This window comes from Chelmon rostratus, chromosome 20 (assembly GCF_017976325.1).
Source record: "Chelmon rostratus isolate fCheRos1 chromosome 20, fCheRos1.pri, whole genome shotgun sequence".
Classification (NCBI taxonomy): domain Eukaryota; kingdom Metazoa; phylum Chordata; class Actinopteri; order Chaetodontiformes; family Chaetodontidae; genus Chelmon; species Chelmon rostratus.
In genome coordinates this window covers 12,881,622-12,908,080 of record NC_055677.1, presented here as the reverse complement: position 1 = coordinate 12,908,080, position 26,459 = coordinate 12,881,622, and the positions used below count along the sequence as shown (strand labels likewise).

At 43.5% G+C, this 26,459-nt stretch overlaps 1 protein-coding gene across 1 annotated transcript; it reads left to right on the top strand.

Moving 5' to 3' along the window:
- The first annotated feature begins 2,750 nt into the window (after positions 1-2,750).
- Positions 2,751-26,229, top strand: LOC121624279 (polycystic kidney disease 1 like 1). The gene is given in 56 exon segments (XM_041961932.1): positions 2,751-2,938; positions 3,601-3,735; positions 3,969-4,039; positions 4,764-4,925; positions 5,043-5,365; positions 6,303-6,389; positions 7,054-7,244; positions 7,488-7,771; positions 8,232-8,397; positions 8,753-8,992; positions 9,579-9,711; positions 9,792-9,995; positions 10,118-10,299; positions 10,389-10,592; positions 10,852-11,015; positions 11,135-11,359; positions 11,462-11,518; positions 11,731-11,955; positions 12,120-12,185; positions 12,276-12,443; positions 12,539-12,616; positions 12,929-13,071; positions 13,585-13,705; positions 13,828-13,960; positions 14,375-14,567; positions 14,700-14,756; positions 14,841-15,200; positions 15,294-15,556; positions 15,630-15,738; positions 15,859-16,007; positions 16,128-16,228; positions 17,123-17,321; positions 17,422-17,505; positions 17,704-17,911; positions 18,868-18,974; positions 19,066-19,165; positions 19,247-19,375; positions 19,456-19,629; positions 19,727-19,910; positions 20,011-20,105; positions 20,215-20,666; positions 20,745-20,829; positions 20,928-21,104; positions 21,186-21,304; positions 21,387-21,506; positions 21,582-21,687; positions 21,847-21,903; positions 22,298-22,470; positions 22,581-22,815; positions 23,051-23,155; positions 23,454-23,603; positions 23,934-24,068; positions 24,193-24,408; positions 24,580-24,741; positions 25,051-25,218; positions 25,354-26,229. Coding segments are annotated over 56 exon segments (9,216 nt in total). The 3' UTR covers positions 25,648-26,229.
- Positions 26,230-26,459: the final 230 nt, after the last annotated feature.

Below are 26,459 nucleotides of genomic sequence, written 5' to 3'. Positions count from 1 at the left end.
TTTCTTGTTATTTAAAATGTGTCAGCTGCTTTATAGTCAGGTGAACTTTACTCTGTGATGTGGTAGCCAATAAAAAGGTGCATCGAATGCCACCTCCAGTCGCCGATCATTATACCAACAGCTTCAGCTTTGTTTTATTTTCACATGCCCTCACTTTTAAGCATGTGTCTTCACATACACACGCCAATGCGTAGTCCAGCATCCTCTTTAATTTACGCTCAGGCGGTTTAATGTCAGCTCACAGACGCGTGCAAATAAAAAGGTGCAAGACGGAATTAATGGGTCCTCCACTACGTCCCCGCTTACATATGGAAACTCTGATGACATTATCTGTTTTCAATATCGCTCCACCACAGTGTGCCGTACTCAGCTGAACTGGTTTATCTGTGTCCTCAGTACAGGGCGCAGACTCCAGGCGCTTACATAACGCCTCGTCAGTTTATTGCGGCTCTCCGTTACGCAGCACCATAACGCTGATCCAGCAGCTTCTTTTTAAAGATTTCGTTGACTTAATCGTTTGTTAATTGTATCACCGCGTGCGCACGTCGAAAACACAGCGCGCGCTTAACGAATAAAGCAGGTTATTGGAGCTTAGCAGGCCCGGTTTGGTCTTTACGCAGCTTCACGACCGCAGCGCTGCACATTGATGTTTTCGGTTTGGTTAGAAAACGCTTCTCAAAGTGTGATCCGAAGACCTCTGGAGTGCTTGGATGGGCTCCGGGGGGTCCCGCAGCAAATGAAGCGTTACGCATTTTCACTATGAATTATTTCACATGCAATGATCCAAATTTCACATAGGCTACATGTGGGCGTCAAATATAGGGTTCAGTCCTACAACTGGTTGGCTTTCATATATGCAGTTAAATCTCTATGAAACCAACAATAATTAATCCCACTGTTGAGTCTTTTTTAGAAGTCAAATTGGATTTGTTTCTGTTTCTCCGGTCGCGTGGATGCCCGCATGGTGTTTTCATGATGTGAAGACGTCTGCGAGTCCGTGAGCGGAGAGACGAAACGAAATCGCCCAAATATGCGCCTATTCCGAATAAAAAATGGACAGAGAAAATGTGATTCCCCCCGCTGTGCCCCTCTCTGCTACAGTCAGCCTGAGGAGATAGAGCGGCCTGACAGCGCCCCCTTGCGGCCGCGCTGAGGAGTGGTGAAATCTCTTAAAGGGGATGTCTAGGAAACCGGAAGAGGTTTTTAAGGTGGACCGGCGGAGTTAGCTGCACGGCGAGGACACCCCCCCTCCGCCCCCGCCCCCCACTAAAGGGCTCACAGGGCAGACTGGACTTAAACCAGGTTATACTGTGTTTTTGCACCTTGTGTTCCTTGTTTCTCATCCCAGCAGCTCTTAAGCGTTCTGCAAAAATATCCGCCTTTAAGAGTTCGTGCTGGAGCTCACAATCCAACTTTTATTAAAAACAAGTTAAAAAATAGTCTACCTCAGCTATGAGACCGTTCCCCATCCCTCCCAGTTTAAAACGACGCTTTTGGAGAATTTCTTTGAATTAAGCCAATAAGTGGCTCTTCTGACCAGACGGAGAGGCAACTTACCACACGGATCCACACCGCTGAGACTCACCTGTGAAATATGTCCCTCTGGTGTCCTTTTACCTGCGAGAAAAAATATGTCAAGACTCGGGATAAAACTAAATGGTCGAGACGATTGATATGTTTTCATACTGCAGCTTGGTCTGTGCTGGACTTGGACACTGTACAAGACTGGTCCCCAAAAATCACATTGGCCCTATAGTGCGACTAACATAATAAGACAGATTTGATGCTTGTCCAGGTGTTTTTTTTAAGTTGATGAATGAATAGAGATCAGCCTCTGACTCTCAAGTGGTCCAGCCGGCTTCAAACGGGCTGCTGGACAATAACAGCATCAAATCAATAACGGGATTTGCTCGACGCAGCCTCGGTGGTCTCACACGCACGTGGCTGTTGAGAAATAATTCATCTCCCTCTTGAGATGCAGTTTGGGGGCCTTTCTGAAGCGCGCGGGCGCGCGGCCAGGTCACTTCAGGCCAGTTCAGCTTATCTCAATGAGACGAGTTAATAACAGCAGACCCACAGAATCATTTTTATTCAGACCTGTGGCGCATGTTCCTGTCTTTCACTTCAGTTTTCTTGTCTTTTTTGTTTCATGTGGTCAAGAATTGGCTGCATCATTTTTGCAACGTTTGCGACAAAGGACCCAGCACCTCAGACAGCAGCGCAGGCCTTTGCTCCTCTGGAAGTTGCTTTATTTTGCACGGAAAACTCACTTGTAAAAGCTCCAGATCCGGTAGTAATTGGCGTTCATCTGTGTCGCTGACCGGTGACCTTTTTGATTATGATTTTCACGCAACTGACAGACAACAGATGACATAAAAATAGGATATTAACTTCCAGGAGTGTGATCATACTTAAAGGGCAGACGCGTGTTTATTTAAAAAAATTCAACATCATGATAGCTGATAGAAAAGAAGCTGCATTAGTAAAGATCACCTCACTGTCACAGGAAACACACAACCCTGCGGCCTTGCATCAAAAGCTCTCACACACTCTCGGTAACTTTCAATATGGCTCATTTGCATGCAGTCCTCCTCTGTGTTCTCACCTATCGCACACCATGGATACTGTATGCAGAGTCTGTGGCGTCCATGCACATGCTTTCCTCTCCCGTCCCTCCCCTCTTCTCACTCTGAAACCGGTCCTCATCACGCACCGTCTGTCCGACCGGCTGAGCCTTTACGGCCTCAGACATGTTCCGCGTCTGTGTCTGCGCCTTCTTTTCACTGCACCCGTTTTTTCATGGCTCGTCCGCGGCACCGGATCGCGAGAATTCACCGTGGTTCATCGGGTTCGTCAACGCCAGCAGCGGACTTTATGCACCCGAAGGTGGCCGTGACCTTGACCCGGTAACCTGCTCTGCACGCTGCCTGGATGAGGGGTATGTTGAAACTGTAAAAGTGCACGCTGAGTCTGATGCATTTGACCTGAAGCCGGTTTGATATTTGTGTGAAATTACGCTGTAAAATCAACTCCATGACTTCAAAAATAATAATCTCATTGTCACCAGTTTCTCAATCGTGACAAAATAACTTGTATTGGATTTTGTATGTTTAGAAATCCTTCAAGCAGTATGCTGTGTGTGTGCAGCAGTGATGTTCTCATTCTGAAATACTAAGATAACAGAATTTAATTTTAAACACCAGGCCAGCTTTTTTTTTTTAAGGAAAATAATAATGACATGGAAGTCCATCTATTCCTGAATTTTATCTTCTCAAGAGGAAAGACTGAAAATAAAGCCAAGGGGTTTAAAACTTGGAATTTAAATGCATTTTTCAACACACAAAAAGCCTTAAAGGTTAAAATAAAATGTCAGCTTTGGTGTCTGGGCTCAGTCAGAGATATTGGCTGACTTGTGCAGAACATTATGTTGGAAATACATAGATTTTTTAATTCTTTGCAATAATAATAGTCTTACTGCTGCAAAAGCCACTCAATTTTAGCTTACTCAACATCTTTGAACATGAGCACTGAGTTTTGTACAGGTCTGTTTGGAGGAGCTGGTTGCAGTATTTTCTTAACTCTCAGTATTTGTTGTTGAAGGTACCAGTTTGCAGCGTTGACCCCAGAGGGTTGTTACTGTGGCAACCAGCAACATGGTTTGGTGGTCAGTGAGTGTTTCAACACATCTTCTAGTGGAAGAACAAAGGATGTCAGAGGAGGAAGTAGAGGACAAAGGTGAGACATAGAAACCCACAAGTTACTGTCTCCTTAATGCCACCAAATTCATATGTGTGTAAATTATGAACCGGCATGTGCACTTCACAGTTGCAGAAGGATACTTTTCTTTCCTTCCTCATTTTTTCTAGTGTCGTCTCCTTGCCTGTTGGAGCTGGACAGGGAAGGGTGGCACTCTACAGAACTGCAGGACCGTTTCTGCACAGCCTCCATCTGTCTACCTCTCCACACAGAGTGCAGGCTGGAAAAACTTTTGCTGTGGAAGTCTCAGGAAACCTTGCTGGATGCCCCGGCCAGCCCACAGGTCAGCTGCTGCTGCTGTATTTTACACAGGTGTAGTGGATAAAGATGCTTTCTCCTTTGGTGAAAATGTGTAATGTATTACTCTAAATAATAATAATATTTTTTTGTAGAGAAAGAGTCTATCCACGCTCAGGACTGCTCCAACTATGAATGATTTTAAGAAAGAGAGCATTTGTGTAGTCAGTGTTTATTTATTTAAACTTTTAAAGGTTGAATTATTTTACACTATATATATATATACTGTATACTTGGGAAAAACAGTCAAAGCCACCTGGCTAAAAATGCATTAAGATACCCTGCACGATTTAAACTAGAAACAGGCTACATGAAGTTGTGTATTGCAGTGGAAAACAGATTTTTCATTACTGTTTCTAAACAACTGCAGACATATTGTGTAATGTGGTTAGAAATGCTCAACAACAATTTATTTCTATTATATATTTCAAAATAATGTAAAAGATATGAATTTGAATATGAACAACAATGCAACACAGAATAACCTCTCCAGATCTAATTCTATAATAATGAGAGAGTATTTTAACTGTGTTGAGCTGAACAAAATTTCAATCTGAATGGGCTTATTAAAGAGCTTTCATGTGAAAGAAAATATTTACACAGAAAAAATATCAAGATATTTGATGTTTACTGAAATGAAAAATATGTATTTGTAGCATATACTACTGTTACTGTTTCCTGTTTCAAATTGAGTTTCTCTGTGGCTTTAGGGATTGAGGGTCTGGGAGGGCAGGACCTCGCTTACGTCACAGTTGAGGTTCAGGAAACGACCCACAAAGGTCAAAGTTCACATCATGTCAACGTGCTGGACGACGGCTCTTTTGTTGTGTCATCTGACTGGATTTTGGCAACTCCAGGAAGATACGAACTCAGTAAGCCAACAAGATCAAACACATTTATTTAAGTAATGAATAATTAATTAACTAAAAGTGGGAAAAAAAATGCTTTTCACCCTCTTATCTTCCTCTCTTTTGTAATTTTCTGTTTAGATGTCAGTGCCTCCAACCCTCTCTCCACACTCCACTCCACCCTCCACCTCTCCGTCTTGCAGCCCTCACCACACAGCCTGGTGATCTCTGTTCTCCATGGCCCCCTGGGCGCCCCCTCCTGCGTCCCATCCCTGCCGACAGACTCCAGCAGCATGCGGGTCGAGGCAGCGTATCTGGGCGACCCGGTCACGCTGCAGGCAGACATGGCTGATGGTCTGCCTGTGGAGTTTTCTTGGTGGTTTACTCTCAAGGAAAAGGGGGAAAACATGGAGGGTGTAAAGACAACTTGCCCTCCCAACCCCGACTGTCTGAACGGCTCTGTGGTAAGTAGAGCTGAGAAAACAGCAAGACTATGTGATGCGTAATTTTAACAGTGTGATAATGGATTTATCTTTAACTCAATTACCGAAAAATCAATAATGTAAATATTTACTGCTCAAATGTAAAAGAAATTAATAAAGAATATTAAAAGATTATAAGATCGAGCTAAAAACTTAAATCACTGCCTGCTTTTCAAAATCTCTTATCAGCTTCAAATATGGACGATTTGCACATTTTCTTAAAAGTAATAAAATAACCATAAAAATATGATGTAAAAAACTGCATTCATGATTTATGATGGATTATATGCATATTACATTTGGTAAGAAAAAAATATGATCATCCATGATGGCTGATTGCAGAAGAGTCATGTAACAAATCTGGGAGATTTAAAGTTTTAAAGTATGTTTCTTATTTAAGAGGGGTCAGGGGTCAACACCTAGAATGCGAAAAGGTCACATAAACATCATAACCAATCAATGACACAGGTTGGTTGGTTACAACCAAGTGTGAAAGCTCATTTTGCTTGTAAAACCGGAGCTGCTGATACAATGACTCGCAGAGAGACACTCCAATCAGTTCATTCGTAAATCTTGTTTAAACAGTGGGTATATCTCCAGCATTATGCAGGGACTGACAGAATTAAAGAGAAATGTTGGAGTCTCTGGATCTAGATCCATCTATTCATTGTTTAGATTAATCGCTTTGTAGGTAAAGACACCAAAAACTAACCTAAGCAGACAGTAAGAATTGATGGGGCTCTCTGGTAGGTATTTGATTAATTTGTGATTTAGGATGACAAAACAGTGGTTTTGTTAAATAAAAAAACATCCAAAAAACAGTATTAAAATGAAATATATTTAATCATAAATCATCCTCATCATCTCCCTGACATGTTTTTGATGTGACAAATTAAAATCTTATTCTAAATGCCTCCAGAACTGGATCTTTGAAACAGAGGGAGTTCACGTGGTGTCAGTGAACGCCTCGGGTGCCTTTGGATGGACCCAGGAGATGATTCACGTTGTGAGTAATCTGCTTTCACTCACCGAACGTGTTATCTTGACGTTTATTATTGAGTAAAGGGTGAGGCTGTGACAAATTCCACAAAAAGACCAAAACCAACAATGAGTTAGTCCGTAACAGTGCTTTACGACTCTCTCAGCATGGAGCCCACTGGTTCCTCCTCCAGACATAAATCTTTACAAATGCCTAACTATTATAGTTTTTTGATCAAAAAACTCATTAATTTCCTTAAACAGCTGGGCACTGTAGTTTTAAGCAAATGTTACTCAAACAGGAGTAAATGGAGAATTTTGTTGGGGACTATTTTCAGCAGCGGATTGATACACAGTATTACAGTATCAGTGAGCTAGCAAGTATTTCGCAGCAGCAGGGTGGATTAACTCAAAATAAACTACAAACTGTTCATTGTATTGAAGGAATATGTCCACCCGTGCAAACGTGTGGCTCACTGGTGTGTTTTTAGTAGTTTTTGGGCAACAATGGAGCTTGACAGCACAGAGGATAAGACCTATCAGACCCTGGCAGTCAGTACTTGTTGGCGGAATCACTTCATTGTTGTTTTTGGCCTTTTCATGGGATTTGTTGGCAATAAGAGAAATATAAAATATGACCATACTAACCCTGGACTGACTTATTAATGTCACATTGCCGCTCACACTTGCAGGTGGTCGTGCGTCCTGCCGTCTCCGACCTCACAGTGAGTGTTTCAGGGAGTCAGCTGACTTCAGGGGAGGGTGTTTCTGTGGATGTGGAGATGTTCAACACCATGAAGCAGCTACTTGTCCTCAACCTCACAGCAGTTTCAACACACACAGAATTCAGCCTGGAGGTCCTTAGCCCTGCCAGCCGAATGGGGTCAAGAGCAATTTGGACTTTTATGTTGGATGATGTCATTGTGATGAACAGAACAACTGACAGCTGGAGCTTGAATGTGTCTCTTACAGCAGCAGGCTGTTATAAAGTGACAGTTAAGGCCTTTAGTCCAATCAGCTGGGCCTCGTTCTGCACACACATCCTCGCTCAAGAGCCAGTCGGAGAGCTGCTGTTGAACGTTCCCAGTGTGATCACGACACATCGAAAACACTCCGTTTCATTTAGCGTCACAGCAGGATCGAACCTGACTGTGTCCCTGCTGGTGAACGCAACACTGCTGTACAGAAACAGCAACTACACGACGGGAGAGGAGGCGACAGTGGTTTTGCTTTTCGACCACACGGGGACAGTTGTGGTTGAGCTCCGAGCTGAGAATGGAGTGTCTTCTCAGAACAAGAGCGTGAGGGCGTGTGTTGAGGGGAACAGGAAGCCGTTGCCACAAGTCAGAGTTAATCCAACGTGGCAACCACCTACCAGCAAAAGTCCTGTTCACAGCCCGGCTGACAATGGTGAGGTAGTATTTCTAACTAACACCCGCTGAGCAGTACAAAACATTTGAACATTAATTAAGCATTTCAGAAAAGGATTGTGACTTTTTTTCCTGTAAATGTCTTTTTTTTTAATCTCTACTCAGTGCCTGACAGTTTTGATCTTCGATTATGACAAATTTCTTAAATAATTTGAGTATTCTCACATTTTTACAGGCAGATTTAGTTCTATGAGGTCTCGTGCTTTCATATGAACATGATACTGCTGAGCTGTTGCAGACTAACTTTGATTTTCTGCCTTTGTTTCTTGCATTTTTTTAAAATTGTCAAATAAAATGAAAGCTTCATTTCCTTTCCTTCAGTGTGTTTTCAGGTCCATCTTTCGCACAACATAATTATTTTCCTCTCTGTCATGAAGCATTTATAATATGTGGTGCAGTATGCTGTAGAGATAATGCAATGACTGTTTGTCCCCTAGCAGTGCGGATTCATGCAGCAAAGCAAGCTTATCCCACAAATACAGATATAACTTTGCTGGCTGTGGCTGAAGCGCCAGACCCTGTGGAGTTCCTGTGGCACTTTGGAGACTCGAGATCAGCCAGAACCACCTCGAGGACCGTCACCAAAAGATACCACAAAGCTGGCAGGTATGAGCATCCAAAATACAATGTGGATGCTTCTTTGAATCCATAAATGTGTGCATAGTTACACTGTACGCCTAACTACCAAAAGACTATAAATTAAGATGAATCTTAGATGATCAGTTTGAGATCTTGTGCATAGAAAATGCACAACTGCACCCTTAATAGGAAAGTAACCCACATGGGGTTACTTTCCTATTAAGCTATTAAGCTCACAGCTCACATGGTCACCTTAAACAAATACTGAGGCATGCAAACACAATGCTGCCTGTGTTTAAAACCCTAAATATCATTTTAAAATCCCATCATGTTCAATATTAAGCCATAAAGACAGATTTGAATGCCCCTCTCTTCATTGTAGGTATGATGTAGTTGTGGTCATGTCAAGAGGCCGGGCCTCCCTTACCTCTGACGTGTTCCCGCTGGTCGTCCAGAGAGCGGTGAAGCTCAACCGGCTGCTCCACCCGGCGTCTGTGCTGCAGAACCAAACGGTGACGGTGAGCTGTCGGGTCAATGTGGGGACAGACGTCAGCTTCCTGTGGAGCTTCGGGGACGGCTCATACAGGCTGGGACAGAGCACAGAACGGCACGTCTTCCACAGGTGAGTTTCACCGTCAGTATTGATTTTAAATCAGCATTTCTAATAGAGATAGATACATAATAAAAAGTTCCAATAAAGAAAGCAAAGATATGTTAGACATGATTCAAAAGCCGTGTCACAGAAACAGAGACAAGTTTATTTTTAAACTGAAAAACACTTCTTTCAGTACATATCTTGGTCCCAATTCTTTAATAAAACTTATGCAAGATTCAATTTGAAGGCTCTTTATTGAAAATTGTTTGTTTCTGTTACCTGCTTATTTTAAAAATGACTACTGGCCCATATAGCATTATGTATTGGTCAAGCTTTCGTGTCTAATTATTTGTTATGGACCAGTTTTATACTTATGTATAACAGAAAGGCTCCTTCAATTTTTTTATGTGACAATCTTAAATTCTGGCTCCTGAATATTTATTTAATGAACCTTTATAAAGTTTTGTCTCGAACTGAATGTGTCTTTTGCTGACATCCTAGTCAGCCTGTCCTTTCATTGTTCTTCAGTTACCTGTAAATATGTAAAAATCTGCTTTCCTCTCACATGTATTTTTGCCTGTGTGTACTGACTGTATGTGTTTTGCCTGTGCAGGACAGGAAAGTTCACAGTGTCAGTGACTGTGTCTAACCTGGTCAGCTCGGCCTCTCTGAGCAGTCACGTCTTCGTTGTGGACCGGCCTTGTCAGCCTCCACCAGTCAAAAACATGGGGCCTCTCAGACTACAGGTACATTTCACCTTGACCTTATTATAGTATGGTAGCTAAAAATTACATCTCCACGTCTTCTGTCCTCTCCTGTCTTCAAGGTGCGGAGATATGAGGTTATCCGTCTGGGCGTGACCTATGAGACTGAAGTCGACTGTGACCTTTCAGGAGGCCTTCGCTACACCTGGACCTTGTTTGATTCTGCAGGAGAGGTCTTCCCATTGCCTCTCATAGACACACACAGACAGAGCCTCGTACTGCCCAGCCACCTCCTGCATTATGACACATACACTGCTATAGCCAGGGTAAGTAGCAGCTGCACTGGCTCTTAAACTGGGATCTGGGACTCTTTAGAAGAATGAGTGTTCTTTCACTGCTGAATATACACGGTTGTGGTTTGACTGCAGTAGCCGCCATTGCTCTGCAGGTTCAGGTCGTGGGCAGTGTGGTGTACAGTAACTACAGTGTGAGAGTGCAGGTGATGCCGAGCCCTCCCGTGGTCTTCATCCAGGGCGGCACCAACATCTTCATTCACAGCAGGAACGGCACCGTGGTAACGCTGGATGGGCAGCGATCTTACGACCCTGACTCCCCCATGAGCCCTGTCAGGTACAGAATCACCTCTCACGGAACTTCTGGACAGATTTGACTCAAACCTGCGCATCCAAGCACCATGCTGAATGATTTTCTCTTCGCAGCTTCAGCTGGACATGTAAACCTGTCAGCTCCATCACCAGCTCCTGCTTTCACCATGACGTTCCCACGTCGTCCCCTGTGCTTGTATTTCCTGCTAGTTTCCTAAGACACAACTTTGACCAGTTCCAGTTCACACTCACCATCACCAGCGGTGAACGTTCAGCTTCATCAGAGGTCTTCCTCACATTAACATCAAACGTGATGGGGTGAGAGTTATAAAAAAAACAGCAACACTATTTCTCAGTCACTGTATTTGAATACTATTGATATGCATTAAAAAACAGATTAACAGAAAACACAATTCATTTATGAAGCAAAGTCAAGTCATGCAAATCAAATCTACATCAAAGCACAGATGAAAATTGGATGCTTTGAAGTGAAGTTTCTAGAAATATTTGTCACCATTGCAGAGTGTGCTGCGCCTTGATACACCTCATGACACTAACCATGTATCTGAATATGCAGGAATGTGTCAGTATACTGCCCTCAGTGCCAGGGAGACCAGGTGAACTGGGATCAGTCTTTCTCTGTCAGCGCCTGGTGTGAGGGCTGTGATGTTGCTCCAGAATACATTCAGTACACCTGGAGCCTGTACCTGGTCAATGCATCCTCCAAGCCTGTCATAGAAGGTAAAGGAAAGGAGGCATTCCCTTGGACATGTACAGTCAATTACCATTATTTCATTTGCAAGAAAAAAATGTCACCTTAATTCTATTTACTTGTCTTCTAGTCCCGTTTTGTTACACAGTGGATCTCAGCACTCCGTCCACCATCATGGAGAGCCCTGCCACCTCTCCTCATACTCCTGGGATCTCCACCCTGCATCCACCTGCTACAGATGCTTCACAGTACACCTCTGCTCCTGCCTCTCTGATTGAGAACGCCTTTGAAACTACAGCCAGAAAGCTAAATCTGAACGCAGGCGACCACGAAACATTATCAGGGAATAACAGAAAGAAGTCAGCGATGGCTGGTGTGTCATTAAATGTGACTGGTATGATTAAAACAACGAAAAGACGGATCGTAGTGAAACAGAAAGTAACACCCCGACTTCTCTCGTTTCCTGCTCACACAGGTTTGACAGAGCCCCAGCCCGTCTCCTCTCGAGTCCACAGAAGGACTGCAGGATCAGGTAGGCCCATGGCTTCACTGTTTAGAATGGAAATGATCACATTCTGCTGGTTAATTTTGTAAAGAAAAGTGCTCACAATGTTCAGCTTAAAAACACTTAAGAAGTGGACATCAGTAGGGAAAATCAACAAGAAGTAATAATGTGGGAGGTCATAGTTACAGTAAAATGGATAGTTTATGAATTATTTAACAGCTTATCCTCTTTATGTCCAGGAGAGGAGCCCTTTTATCGCTCTCTGGGGGAGTTTGACCCTCCTCAGCCTTTGTACTCCTCCACTGAATACCAGCCACTTACCCTTGACAACAGTGGCGTCCTATATTCAGACCACTTTGGCCAGAGTGACGTTATTAGTGGATTCCCGTTTGATTCGGACTCCTCTGCTGACTGGGAGTTTTCTTTTCCAGTCTCTGAGAGCGGAGACTCTGGAGCTCGACAAGGTGAGACAAAACTGAGCTGAAATTTAAGGAGCTGTGGAGCTGCTTTGGTCTGCCGGTCACATGAAATCAATCAGAGTCAAACTACAATTTGAAAACGCAGTTAGCACCTTCTTATATTTACATATGCATGGTCTGTGCAGATGTTCAAACTGATTCTGTGACAGATTATGATGTTCCCTTGATGAGTGCAGAGGAAGGAGAGCCGGGGATTTCAGCAGGAAGACCCACAGGTACAGCAAACTGCGTTTGCTAAGAAATCACCATGTGTGTGAGGTTGTGTGTTAACTCCCACGTGTTCCCAGGTGTGAATGGTCCAGGAGATGGACACAGTCCAGAGGATGATTCAGCGTTTGATCCAGCATTACATGAAGAGGAGGGGAGCAATCTGGTGGATTCCAGGCCGTCTGTTCTGATCCGGGAGCCAGTCTTGCTTGATTTATCTCGAGAGCCAGTAGACAGAGGCCTTTTTGAGTCCTACACTTTCACAGGTATATTATTCATGCAACTCACAGACGCACATTTTCTCCTTTTATCCACCTCTCTCAGCCTCAAATCACTGTTCTCTCTCCCTCCATCTTTCCAGGAATTTCCTCCCCTTCGCTCAGCTTCAGGCCCTTCAGTCTGAGGCCTGGGACCAGATACATGTTGGAGGTTGCTGCCAGTAAGTTTCGCAACAATAACCGATCATTTGTGCCCAAATGTAATGCCCTGAAACAGATTCTCTACAGTCCAACATGAGCCCTAAATCAATTTAACCAAGAACAGTCTTCCCTGTTGAATCTCAGAGTTGCTCCAGAGCGCTCTTTCTGAACACATCTGCTACAGAGCTTTTACATTTCTATTGATTTTTAACTTTCCTGAGAGCAAATAATAATGACAGCATCAGCCCCATGTTATCCCATCATGTATTTGCCCAGTGGAAATTGAAGGGATTTATTTGGATGCTGATCTGATTGTTACCTGCTTTGCTCAGAATCTCGCGGTAGTTTTCTGGGCCGGACTCAGCTATTCTTAAAAACCAACCCTGCTCCAAAAGGCATGACGTGCCAGGTGCAACCGATGACAGGAGTGGAGTTGTACACACACTTCAGCATCTTCTGCACCTCGGGGAAACAGGTATGTCTCATCTCACACAGTAAAACACACAAGCGCATACATATTCAGACGTATAGGAGCAAGCTCTCAAAATCAAATTACTTATTTGACCCTGAATGCTGTAGCAGATGGGTGTTATTTAAAGTCTTTTATATGCAAACCATTTCCAATTATTTTTTAATACAGGAAATTAGTTTAAAGTCAAGTTTGACCCATTTTATCTTCGTACACTTTGTGTGTTTTTAGTCACTTATAGTACTGTTGTGAATGCTAAAGATGGAGAAACACTTATGTTATGACTGGGGAAAAAAATGAAAAACTCTTCACGCTCCATCAATGGTTTGTGGCTATGTCTTCATCGTTTACTGGGAAAATTTATCTTTTTTATAAACAGCAAATCTGGTTTCTCTCAGTCCATCGTATTTTAATAACAACACACACAGTGACACACTACAAATGTCTTTCTCTCCAGCTTTGATGTACTTACGCTGTTCCCTGCATGCCCCCCCTTGTGTGTGTGTGTGTGTGCTGAAGGACTTAGTGTATGAGTACAGCATCCGTGTAGGAGACAGACCACCCAGGATGCTGTATCAAGGGAGAGACTTTCAGTACTACTTCAGCCTTCCTTCTGGTGACCCCAAAGATGACTATAAAGGTAAAGACACGCACACACACACTGATTCATAACCTCTTTAGCGCACAAGCATGCATCATCATGACAGCTTATTGCAGACATTTCCCTCTCATTCTATGAGTGATTGGCTTTTGTTCTTGTAGTTGCTATTTACACAGAGATCAGAAGCAGCATGTATGGGACGGCCACAAAACCCTGCCCTGTCACCGTCCGAGTCCAACCAGGCTTCCTCAGAGACGCCTCTTCTTCTTCTCATCTTGATCCTGATGTGGAGCTGTAAGAATCACCATGTGTCAAACCACATCAGGATTATTATCTTTATGTTGCAAGGCTTTGTTAGGGGTGCACTTTTTGTACTATACTGCAGTACAAGGTGCAGACTGTTCTCTTTTGACTGCATATCTGAGTTTACTACATATGGACAGATGCTTTAGATTTTAACACTGACTCTAAAATTCATTAAAATCTGATTAATTTATTTTATTTATATAACCCAGTACCACCATCTATTAAGGCATTCGTTATAAAGTGTTCATCAGTTGGAGCTGATAGCTTTTTAACAGCTAATAAGATGTTTATCCAATGTTTAATACGCCCTGCCATCATGTCTGGAGTTGTACATTTTAATAAGTTACTGTTTTATTATTCATACAGTACATAGTTGTGTTATTAGTGTCTCTTCCCCTGCAGTTCAGAGTCGGGACTGAGGAACCTGTCGGCTCTGGTGCAGCTCGGGAACAGTGTGGAGGTCCGTAACTACATCAGCCTCCTCACAGGCATCCTGAACAGACTCAGCCTGGACGCTGAGGCCAACGCACACGCACAGAGGCGCACACGCAATGTGCTCATTTATACAGCATGTGAGCTCGAGAGCAGAGAACAGGTAGACACTCAGAGTAAACCTGAAGATGAATAGAACTCCTCCTCTCTCTTAATTTCTCTTTCTCAGTCCCACAGTCAGATTTCAGTGAACATCTCCAACTCTTTGCCACATCTTGATAACATCTCATCCTAGGCATCCATGGTGGACAACATCTGGATTCTAAAAAACCTTTTGGAAGTTACAAGTCAGGTAGGTGGATGGTCGTCTGCTCTCCTGCACTTTCATTGACCAATAGATGAAAACTGTCTCTCGTATTTGCTTGATCCTGTTTAGGTGACATTAGCGAGCGCAAGGCGGGTGACACTTCACATTCAGGTCATCTTAGAGCGGTTTTCACAGTCCGGTACTCCAGGCTGGTACTATCTGGACCAGAAGACGCTCGACACCCTGGTCGCCCTGCTCTCATACAGCCTGCAGACTGCTGTCACTGGTCATGACCTCACACCAGAAACGTCCAACAGTGCTGACACTAAATGGGCATTAGAATCAGACTCACATGAGGAAAACAACAGAAATGCTGCAGCTCCTTCTAATGGCCGCATACCAGAGTCATCCAGCGGAGGATCGATTTCAACACAGCAGACGGTGCAGCTTGTGGCTGATATTCTGCAGACTGCTTCAGACCTGATGCTGGTGAGAGAAAAACATGTTCTTCTGCATATCTACTCACAAACTCACAGGTTGCCTCCATTTATCTGACTGTTATTAATTCTCTTATTTTTTCAGAAATACATCTTGTTCCACAAGGCCCAGGAGTGCAGAGTCAGCACCAGTCTGATCACCTTGTACGCTGCATACCAAGACCAAACCTCCACGGTCATCAGCAGCGGCTCCACCTCCTTCTACATGCCTGCCTCCCTGATTCAGCTTCTGTTTGATCGTTTGAGCGGTAGAAAGACTGAGAGTGGACCATGTGTGCTCAGCATGCTGACTGAGCTCGCCCACAGCCCTTACGCCTGGGCCCGCTATCCTGGAGGGGTGAGGCTGGCGTGACATGATGACACGTGGCAATTAAATGACAGAGGCATTGCTCTCATTTTCCTCTGGTGATTTCCAGGTGAGTGGACCAGTGGTCGACCTGAGTTTGTACGAGTGCAGCACGAGGAGGAAGATCCCCATTCGCTCCCTCATTCAGCCAATAAACATCGAGCTGCGACGACCACCAGGAAACGTATGTTCTTCTGTCTTTGTTGTTTGCAGCAAGTTGACTCCATTTGCACTGTATCACGACAGTGGAGCACATTGTTAAATGAAAGCAGGTGACCTTGTGATCACATCCATTCTGCAGAAGAGCTCTGTGCGTGAGTACGTCCTCCGGCACTGCCAGGTCAACTACCACAGCTTCAACATTACCCAGGAGCACTTGCAGCAGGCCATCCAGCTGAGTGTGGTGTTCAGGCCGCCACTCAACAAGGCGTTTCCCATCATGCTGCTCTTTAGGTAGACTTGTTTTATAGCCATCATCATCTTAGAGCAATATAATGTTACAATTTTAACAAGTTTTTGAGTAAAGAGCAAGAATGTGACACAAAACCAAACCACAAGTCTCTGTTGCGGCAGGATGTTTGAGAGGCCGACTCCCAGCATGCACCTCCTGCACAGGATTCACCACTGGGGCAGCAACACCTCACGATTCACTCTGCCTTCATCCTACCTCAGTGGTAAGAAAAGTCCTTTGCATCAGTCAGTTTTCCTTCCTCCTGGTCCTTTTATCTGTTAAATCACTGGCATCTATCAAAGCATCCGTCAAATTAATGTAGTGCAGCCTCACCTTTTCTGCACACAGGTATACAGAGTGTGGAACTAAAGTAATTAAGCAAGGCCAGTTATCTTACATATTAGAGGCTCAGTCAATGCATGTCATTTCAAGTTTTACTCATCATAATTAGCATCATTAGCTTCTGTGAAATTTTTTTGTGTAGGGCATTGTGCAATAGTCCTGGTGAGTATGTATGGAGTTGATATATTTGGGTGTGATACTGCATGTTTACTGTAGTTTGATCACACATGTGTGCTGCTACATCGACTGTGTCTCTCAAATGCTTAAGACAAATTTCTCCTAAGGGAGACAATAAAGGCTAATCTAATCTAATCTATTATGATAAGAATCAAATTTGACAACACAGAAAACGTGTTGTGATCATATTTTATCATATTAATATTATCCATTAAATGATACAAATTATAAATGATGCAGATGATTGATTATTATTTTTGTAACATTTCCTGTTAGACTATTATGCTATTTGTTTTGTTTTTAAATAAAGTTTTGATGCAAAATAATTCTTTTTTGCAATGTGTGAAACAGAAGTAGAAAGCTACACAGTGTCATGTGTGTCCAAAATGAAAATTATATTATTGTATTATGTATTTATTTAACGTTCATTTTTATAGTGACATGTATACAGCGTGAACCAATGCCACATATCACAGTATTATAGCAAGACCGTAATGATGTCTCTAAGTGGCCTTTAAACAAATACACAAAGCTCAACAACAAAATACAAGCAAAATTTAAGTGCAGCTCGAGTCATACTTTTAAATAAAAATTCTAGCTGCAGGGGTTGCTCACCTGGCCCTGCTGAATGCTGATTTTGGCAAAGCATCAGGACTCAAGTACCTGAGTGAACAGGTCAGCTACAGTCTCGCGGTGGACAGCAGCTTGTGTTTGTCCTGGGACGGCCACCAGGGGGCGTGGACACACCAGGGCTGCACGACATGGCAAGCAGACACAGCTGCTGCAGTCACCTGCAGGTAATGCATGGATTAATGCACATGCAATGAATAACTGGACACGGTGTTAATTCACATAAATAATCACTTCTTCCTTGTTGCCGTCTGCTGTTTGTCTCAGGTGTCACCAGTTGAGGCCTCTGACTGTGGTGCAGCAGCAGATCCAGAGCAGCCATGACGCAGCCGATCTGGACTCGTTCCTAAGGTGACCTCAACCTCCTTAGACATGAATGTGTTGAACCAGAGAAAACAAAATCTCCCTGTTACTTTAAGCTGTAGTCCAGTACAGCACAAAAAGCAGAATAATCATTTGGTGATCAGTTTCATAATGTTAACAATGCCAAAGTTTTCGAAAATGAGAATGAAACAAGAATGACATCTCTCTCCCTCCCTGCCTCCTCAGTGTGTCCAGTGATCTGACAGTGCTGGGTGTGCTGTTGCTGTGTGTGTGCCTGTACATCCCCGGGTTGGTGGTGTGCAAGAGAGCGGATGTCGTCTCAGAGGCGAATTGCAGAGTCCACTACCTTTCTGACAACTCCCCCTGTGATCCATATCTCTATGCTGTTACAATCGACACTGGTCTCTGGTCTGCAGCCTCTATGAGTGCAAAGGTAAGGCTGTTTGTTGTTCCTTCACACCAGTCAAATATTTTCATTAATTGAATTGAACGTTTGGTGCTCACAAAAGAATCTAAAAAAGCATGTATTGCCTGGTATAACACACTTCATCTAAATGAACTCCATGGGCCCTCATGAACAACACTTCAATCCAGTCGTAGCATACTCAAACGAGAAAAAAAATCTGAAATCTGAACGAAACAAGAGAAATTGCGAGAGAGGCCATTTGAAAATCTCTGACAACTAGACATGCAATAGCTGTGACCGGCAATTACAAAAATAAAAAGTTTGACCATTTAATACTAGCGTAAACAACAGGACTACTATAATTCCATCATTTAATAAGACCAATAGAATACTATTATTATAAAAATCAGTGTGTGTAAGTAAAAAGCTTTACACAGTCACGCCATCTTTAAAGAACTTTCATGCATGTTTGCATGTGTCAGTGAAAGAGCTGGATATCTGCAGCTGGGCTGTAGGCCTGAAGGTGATGAAGACTTTACTGAATTTAAGTGTCAGTTTTGAGGGCAGTATAAGGCACCAACTATGGACTGTGTGAATGTGGAAGGTGCACTAGAAGAAAATATCTACATCACATCTTCTTTGCTGACCTACTGATTTGCTAAACTTTTGAGGCAGATGGCCACTGCTGCCAGACCTTTTCACACCCTTCAGTGATTGACTCAGAATGCAGCGTGTTGTCAATGACAGTGCTATTAAATATTTCATAACAATCTTCATAGGTGCTGATGTCGCTCTGCACCAAATACGCTCCGCAGCATTAGACAACTGCTAATGTCATAACAAATTCAAAAACAACTCCAAACATCATCAAACAATGAGCTGATTTTAAAGCAAGTTGCATTAAACCAAGCTATCCTCACAAAAGCCACTCCCCACTCCCAGCACTAATGTGTCTGGGAAACTGTGTCTCTGTGTTTACGCAGGTTTACGTAGTGCTGAATGGTGAAGATGGGGTCTCCCAGACAAAAGAGCTACAAGTACCAGGATGCACCCTGTTCAGGAGGAACTCTCAAGACACCTTTATATTCAGGTAAAATAACTTCAGCTTTAATACAGTACATGATCAAGTTTTGTTTGCTCGTTCATAAAATTTAATGTATTCTCTGTCTCTGATGCCACAGTGCAGCAGACAGCCTAGGCCCAGTGTGGGGGGTTCACATCTGGCATGACAACTCCGGACCCTCCCCGAGCTGGTACCTCAAACATGTGGAGGTGTCTGAGGTAAGGTCCCCCTGCTTGTGAATGCGCCGTTTCCTCTGTGGACTTTCAATCTGATGGTCAGGGTAGTTTGTTTGTCCACAGGTGAGCAGAGGGCATGCAAATGGGCGTGCTTGGCTCTTTGTGGGTCAGTGCTGGCTGGCTGTGAGCAAAGGTGACGGCCGGGTGGAGAGAACACTGCGAGTCTGTGCTCGGGGAATAGGCTTCACTAAGGTGAGCTCTCACATACACATAAACACAGATACAAAAACAAAACCAGCTTTTAATCTGGGTCTCCACCTGTACACTTGCAGATGTTACCTCTCAAGATGTGTGACTATTTGGCCGACCACCACATCTGGATGTCGGTGCACAGCCGCCCCTGTCCAAGCTCGTTCACACACACTCAAAGACTTAGCGTCAGCCTGTTGCTGCTGTTGGGGTACGCTTGTGTCAACACAGTGATCATATCACAGATGGATGATCAGGTAGATTAATAAAACTTTTAGAAATTCACCACATGAGAGTTCATCTATCCGAAGCACGTCATCCATAACGCTGTTGTTCCTGATATCTTCTTCACAGTTGCCCTTCGAGTTAGGGATTGTAGATGTATCTGCTGTTTCTGTGAAGATAGGAGTTTTAAGTGTGGCGGCAGTGTTGCCTGCAGCAGCAATAATATCCTTCCTGTTCCGACTGCGTGAGGTTGGGCTGACAGGCTCAGGAGTCCAACATGCAAAGGGCAGGGGGACGGAGAAGGACTTTGAAGGTGAGGTTTGTACTTTAATAGAGTGAGATGAGGTTCAACACATAAACTTCTCACCACCCTTTCTGTTTCTCCTTATTTTATCACCGTTGTCTCCTCACAGATGCTCTTTCAGTGACTGAGAGCACATCAGAGCCACATCTGTCTTGGAGCAGGTTCCAGCAGTGGGCTCAGGAAGCCTGGGGGAAGAAGCTCCAGGTTACACCTTAAGCATTAATCTTTGCCTGCCTTCTCTTTTTCCCTTTCCTTATGTCTTTGTTCTCACAGTATTTTTCATCCCTATCTGACCCTTCTTCTTGTGTTGCAGAGCACAGACCTGCTGCCAGCGGCTGCTACGATTGTGGAAAATAAAAGCACAGATAAAGAGCCTGCAATCCAAACAGATGTGGTAATAAGAAAGGAGGCAGTGGAGAACCATATGGGACCAGCGCTTCAGAATTTGTTGCTGATTGCTGAGTTGAACAATGCTGATCGAGTGCCTCAGGGAAAAGGGTCTGACCTTTTAAGTGAAAGCAGCAGGTTTCAGGGAGCCCAGAAAGCCCTTTTGTCTGGTACGATGGATGTGGGTCAAGCCTTTCAGAAGGAGGAAGATCCTCAAGGAAAAAGAGAGGAAGGCGGCCATCAACAGGCAACATGGGCTGGAAGGCTGAAAGGGAGAGGGCTCAGATCAGTATCTCGGTGGTGTCACTATTTAGCCTGGACCCTGTGTCTGCTGTTGTCCCTCTGCTGCCTGGTGCTCTCTGCGGTGCTGGGAACAAGGTACTAGATGTGGAAACATGATTTATATCCTGTGTTATAACAGTGTCTCTCAATGCTATGTCTATGTGTGTGTGTCAGGTTCAGCAGCAGCCAGGTTCTGCTGTGGATTCACTCCTTTTCCTTCTCCCTGCTGTCCTGCGTCTTCCTCATCCAGCCAGCTGTGGTAAACTCAAACCAGCCTTTTGACATATATTCCATAATCATGAATTGCAGTTACCTCTTTGCAGTGCACACAGAGAACGTGTTGTTTTTCTTTTCCAGATAATTACAGTGGCAGTGTCTGTCTCCTTCTGGTACAAGAATACAGCAAACTTTCATAATTTCTCCAGTATAAGAGAGTTTGAGACAGAGACTTCACAGCTATGGAGCCACAGTGGTGCTAATCAGCCAGAGAGGATATCTGAATTTCCCCAGGAGAGACGCCTATCCCTCGAAAAGGTGACAGCCAGACTCTATTCCATTCTGCTCTCATCTGCTTTATTCTATTAACACATAAAGCCACTTATCTGTGACTGCCAGCTGCTTGGAGCTCGTCAGCGAGCCCGCTACCTCCGTCTTGTGCGCCCGCCGACTCCTGCAGAGCTGAGGAAAAGTCGTGGGAAGAAAAGAAGAGAGGCTCTTCTCCGTGACACCCTCAGGTGTGCCTGTGTGTCTTTGTGCACATATTTAAATGTAGTTTTAAAGCTGTACAGGGAATGATCTCTTCCTCCTGTCATCCAGGGATTTGTCTGTCTGTGGCTCCATGCTTCTCCTGATGCTGTGTATAAATTATGGCAGCTCATTCTCTGACCACTACCGCCTAAACACAGCTGTCAGAAAACAGTTTGTAAGGTAACATTTGCACATACACACTGTCTCTCTGTGTCCCCGTTGCAATCTGATAAACACAAATGAAAAGCATGTTTTATCTTTCAGCAGAGATAATGCATTTATGTCCATACAAAAGCATGAGGACTGGTGGAAGTGGGCACAGACCAGTCTCCTTAGTTTGCTGTACAAGAATGCCTCAGCTGCAACTGAGGTAAGCTACAATGCCTTTCAGTGAAAATATGAATAAATGACATGAAAGTCTCTATAAGCCTCCTAAAGAAACATCCCTGTGAAGGAAATATCCTATTTCATATTTCATCATCATCAAATTTTCTTTTTAACAACTTAGTAACTTGATATCATCCAACAGTCACACATCTTGATTGGAGAGCCAGTCCTGTGGAAGACAGAGGTGTTTCAGGACCAGGTAAGAAACAAAGTAGTGTTCTTTTCGCACACATTGAAAACAAAGATTGCTGATGGTTTTCCATATTAAGTTTTGTATGCTGTATTTTGATATTCTGTGTTGTGAAATAGCAGAATGACGAAAGATCCAGTGCTTTAGTTTTAAGCCCATGATATGTCTCGTGGTCTTCCCACTCAAGACATCATCATTGTGCTGTGTTTTGCACTCCACCTGCAGAGGGTGCTGTTTCACAAACATGGACTGTATTAGTCCAGTGATAAATTTCAGTATCTGAAAAGTTTAGAATTGATTACACTGAGAGCTTAATGAATACTGTGTGCTTTTATTAAATCTACCATTGTGTTCCTTCAGTTCTGTGTGTACTCTGACCATTGCGCTGTGTTTCACTCCTCAGCTCACTAGTGTAACTGTCGTACCAGAATGTCTTCGCGTCTTCTTTTATGGGAGCAGAACATCCACTCACCCACAGTCCAGTGTCTTAGTTCCTATGGCAACATCTCAAAGGACATGTGGTCACCTGGGTTGCTACTCAGGACCAAGTGCTACAGCTGGCTTTGGCAACACAAAGTGAGAAACATACAGACAAGCACGGTGTAAACTGTTATTGGAGGTTTTCCAAATTTGATCTCTGCTGAAATGATTGCCTGTGGTATTGACTCTGATGTCTCTGCTCACAGGTCTGATGCTGTGTCCAAACTGAGGCTCCTGCATTCAGTTGGCTGGCTGGGCGGGCGGACAGTGGCCGTGAAGGTCCAGTTCACCTTGTTCAGCCCTGCACCCAACTTGTTCACTTGCGTGACCATGCTCGCTGAGCGAAGCCCCACCGGCATCCTCCTGCCCTCTGCCAAAGTCCAGTCAGTTAGGGTGTATCGCTCTGCTGCTGTGTGGGACTATGTTGTTATGGTGTGCCAGGTAAAATGTTGCATTACCTTTTATCTGTAAAAACAACCTTGTGTCATCACCACCATCATAAAGCCACTCGAGGAGGGAAAAACTCCAGACAGAAGTACTGATGATTCAGCTGATTTTAAAAGCAACACAATATGGGACTAAACAACATTTTCTCTGCACCAACACTGAACATATTTTAGATCAGTTTTTATCCAAAAGCCTAATGATGCTCATGCTTTTTCTTCCTCCCCTCTAGCTCCTCTTCCTCCTCTTGTCTCTGCTGCAACTCTGTGATCAAGCGCACACTGTCGGGCAGCAAGGGGTGATGGGATACTGGAGGACACCCTGCAACTGGCTGGAAGTGAGTCTACCACACGTGCGGGCACACGACACACACACACACACACACACACACACACACACACACATTTGAATATGTTGTGGACACATGGAAACATGCACAGGCACATGCACGCACACTCGGCCATACAGCAGTGCAAACAAGATCACAGTGACCTATCTGAAAGGGTAAAGTAACCGGTTGCTCTTAAACTAACATACCTGTGAAGTATTGAAGGTCGAAGCACACAGCAGAGAGTGAAATGTACCTGATTATGCTTTACTGCTGTAGAAATACACCCCCACTCTCTCTCTTGCAGGTCACTTCACTGACAGCAATCCTCGTGTACTACATTTATTACATCTATCACTCCGTTATTATCTTGGAGGTTGTGGAGCTGCTGCAGAGGTCACAGATCTCAGATCACAGAGGACACGTTGATGTCAACCTCCTGGCTACCTGGGAACAAGTGAGACAAAGAAAGAGATGACAGGAGGGTTGGTTGGAGGGTCACTGCCTGTCCTGCTTTAATTTATTACAGCACCATCCCTAAGAGATAATTATGAGTACTTTATTGGCAGAACATCATTTATAGTTTGTAACATGACACTATAGTTATAAAACTTTTTTAAGAAGACACACTGTGTACAAGGTTTGTTGTTTTATTAACCACACCCTTATTAGATACACAAGGGAAGCCCAACTCTGAGGCTGAGAAGTTTATTTAGTGGTCACGGTGTGGGTTTTAAAGATGACAGCAATGACTGACAGGGATTAAGATGTCTTTCTGTGTCTGCAGTATATTCGCACTCTGCGTGGCATTACGATGTTCCTCCTGACCTTGAAGTGTGCAACTGTGTTGAGGGTGAACAGGATGCTGGCCACCTCTGCTACACTCCTCACCCGCTCACTCTCCAGCCTTTTCTGGCCAACGGTAAACACACTCTTGCTGAACTGTCAGGTGGTCATTATTCTAAAATGGGCATTTAATAAGAAACAATGAGCAAGCTCACAAGACAGGCGGAAAAAATCAAAATGTTCTCCCTCTACTGTCCTAGATTTCAGGTCTCATCCTGATGGTGGCGCTGTCCTGCATGGGGAATCTCCTGTTAGTAGAAAGCTCCTGGGGCTTCAGCTCACTTTCCCACTCCCTTCAGTCTCTGCTCCATCACTGTGGGGGTCTCAGGGCTGTTAGAGGCCTCCACTTCTCCTGGAGTAATTTCCTTTACCTTGGAGTTCTCTATCTTTCCTCCAAAGCGGTGTGGACAGCAGTGGTACATTTATACTATGTCATTCTAAGTTTATTTTCTTTGTAAAAGTTGTGACAGAATGGATAAGAGACACATTTATACATGCATTAAGTCTTTGCACAACTTATTCTCAATGGAAGGAACAATCTGTCAGAGTGTAGATCAGTGTCTAACAGCTACCTGTCCTTCTTATAGGTGATAGGTGTGCTGTCCTCGTTGGTCAGAAGTGTCAAAAGATCTCAAAGCAGGAGCAATTTCTTCACTGTAGCAGAGTTCATCCGCTACATCAGACAGAGGGCTCCTGGCTTCACCAGGCAGCGTACACAAGCATGGACTGAAAATCATGTGGAAGGGAAGGTGAAAAAAAAGCTGCCGAGTCCATAAACAGCAAAATGTCAAATTAGCTGTAAAACTGAGATTCTTTATTCAAAAAATAGATCTTGCATACTGTTAAAGTTGCTGTGTAGCATTTAGAGTTATTCATAGACATAGATTGCCATACCAGTGGCAATGTCACTGTGGGTATTTCTTAAAATTCTGACCACAAATCCTGTTGCCTCTGATTGTACCTCTTCAAATGTTGCACATTACACCACCTAATTATATTTGCAGAGTTTACACTTACTTAAATTCAGAAATAAATGACTTTGCATTTTGGTTTTTCAGACTTATTACTTTGAGGAGTTTGAAAGTTTAGTGGATGAACTACTGTTCAGACTAAACGCCCTCTCAAACAGTCTGCACCACACTCTTCCCCCCAAAGCCCACCGCTACAGGGAGGAGGACAGTCCTGCCATCTCACCCATACAGAAGCCTTCCAATGTGGCCTCACAGGTTAGAGTTAGCCTCATGTCAGATATCCAGAAAAAAGACAAACAATGCATGCACTCATACACATACTTTCTCTAACACATGGCGTCTTCTGTAAAACTGATGCTGATGTTTGAACGCTCTGTGATTCTGTTGCAGGACTTTTTAAGAACACAAATGACAGAAGAGACTACAGTGAATAATCACACAGATGTCAGTAGCCATGGAGGAACCCTACCTGCATCTCATCAGGTACAAAACTACGTGTCCCACCCAGAGTCAGCATCACTCATCAGGGTTTGGACTGAAGATCTTCTGGAAAAGCAAGCTGACCAGCGGACTGAAACGAGTAACAGTTGCAGGTTAAGTAAAAGTCAGGCTGCCCATACAGAGGTGGTGGTGGAAGTTCTGGTCCATGAAGATCCTGGGAGTGCAGGGTCAACTAAACAGTAGGGTCTTTGTGGAGACGACAGCTCTGGCTTGAACACTGCAAGCAAATAAAAAAAAAAAACAAGACTTCTGAAAGATGTGTATTTTGCATTATGGAAGGGTACTATATTGTACTGTATGTCCCCAGCATCTTATCTCACCTGCTTAACCAGTAAATATTATCACCTGGATCACATAAGCATCTCAAATAGTCCCCCAAGAATTTTTGGTACTTTATAAAAAGGCCCAAAAACTTTATAAGTAGTCCTTTATGACTTTATAATTGATAAAAGAACAATTTATTTATTAACACAACTAAGCTTTTATAATGAATAAATAGAAATGCATGGTAGCCAGGTTGCAACTTGAAAATCCAAAAGGTATTTTCAGTGTATTTTGATTTATTCATCAAAGTTGCATGTATCCGTTTTGTAAAGCATCATTTGTTTACAAACCTTAAAAGTCATTGGTGTCAGTTAATTTATCGCTTGTAAGAATAATGAAGTATTGTCACATACGGACTTTTTTATGATGCAAATTTGCAATGTAGTGTAACATACACACTGAGCCTTAGGCTACAAAGACTGTTCATTCATTGTGCATCATGTGGGGTGAAGATGTGTGACTGTATCATGTAATCTATCACTAAAAACAAGTTTTAATCTTCAATATGATCTCTCTATTTCACTGGCCCATGTACAAGTGCAGAGGTTCAAGAAGGAAACAATAAATAAAAGCAGCCAATAGCATCCCTCAACGTACTATTGAGTGGCGAAATGTGATTGGAAGACAGCCGTTGATGAGGACCAATCACATCATGGCAAGTCAGACAAGTT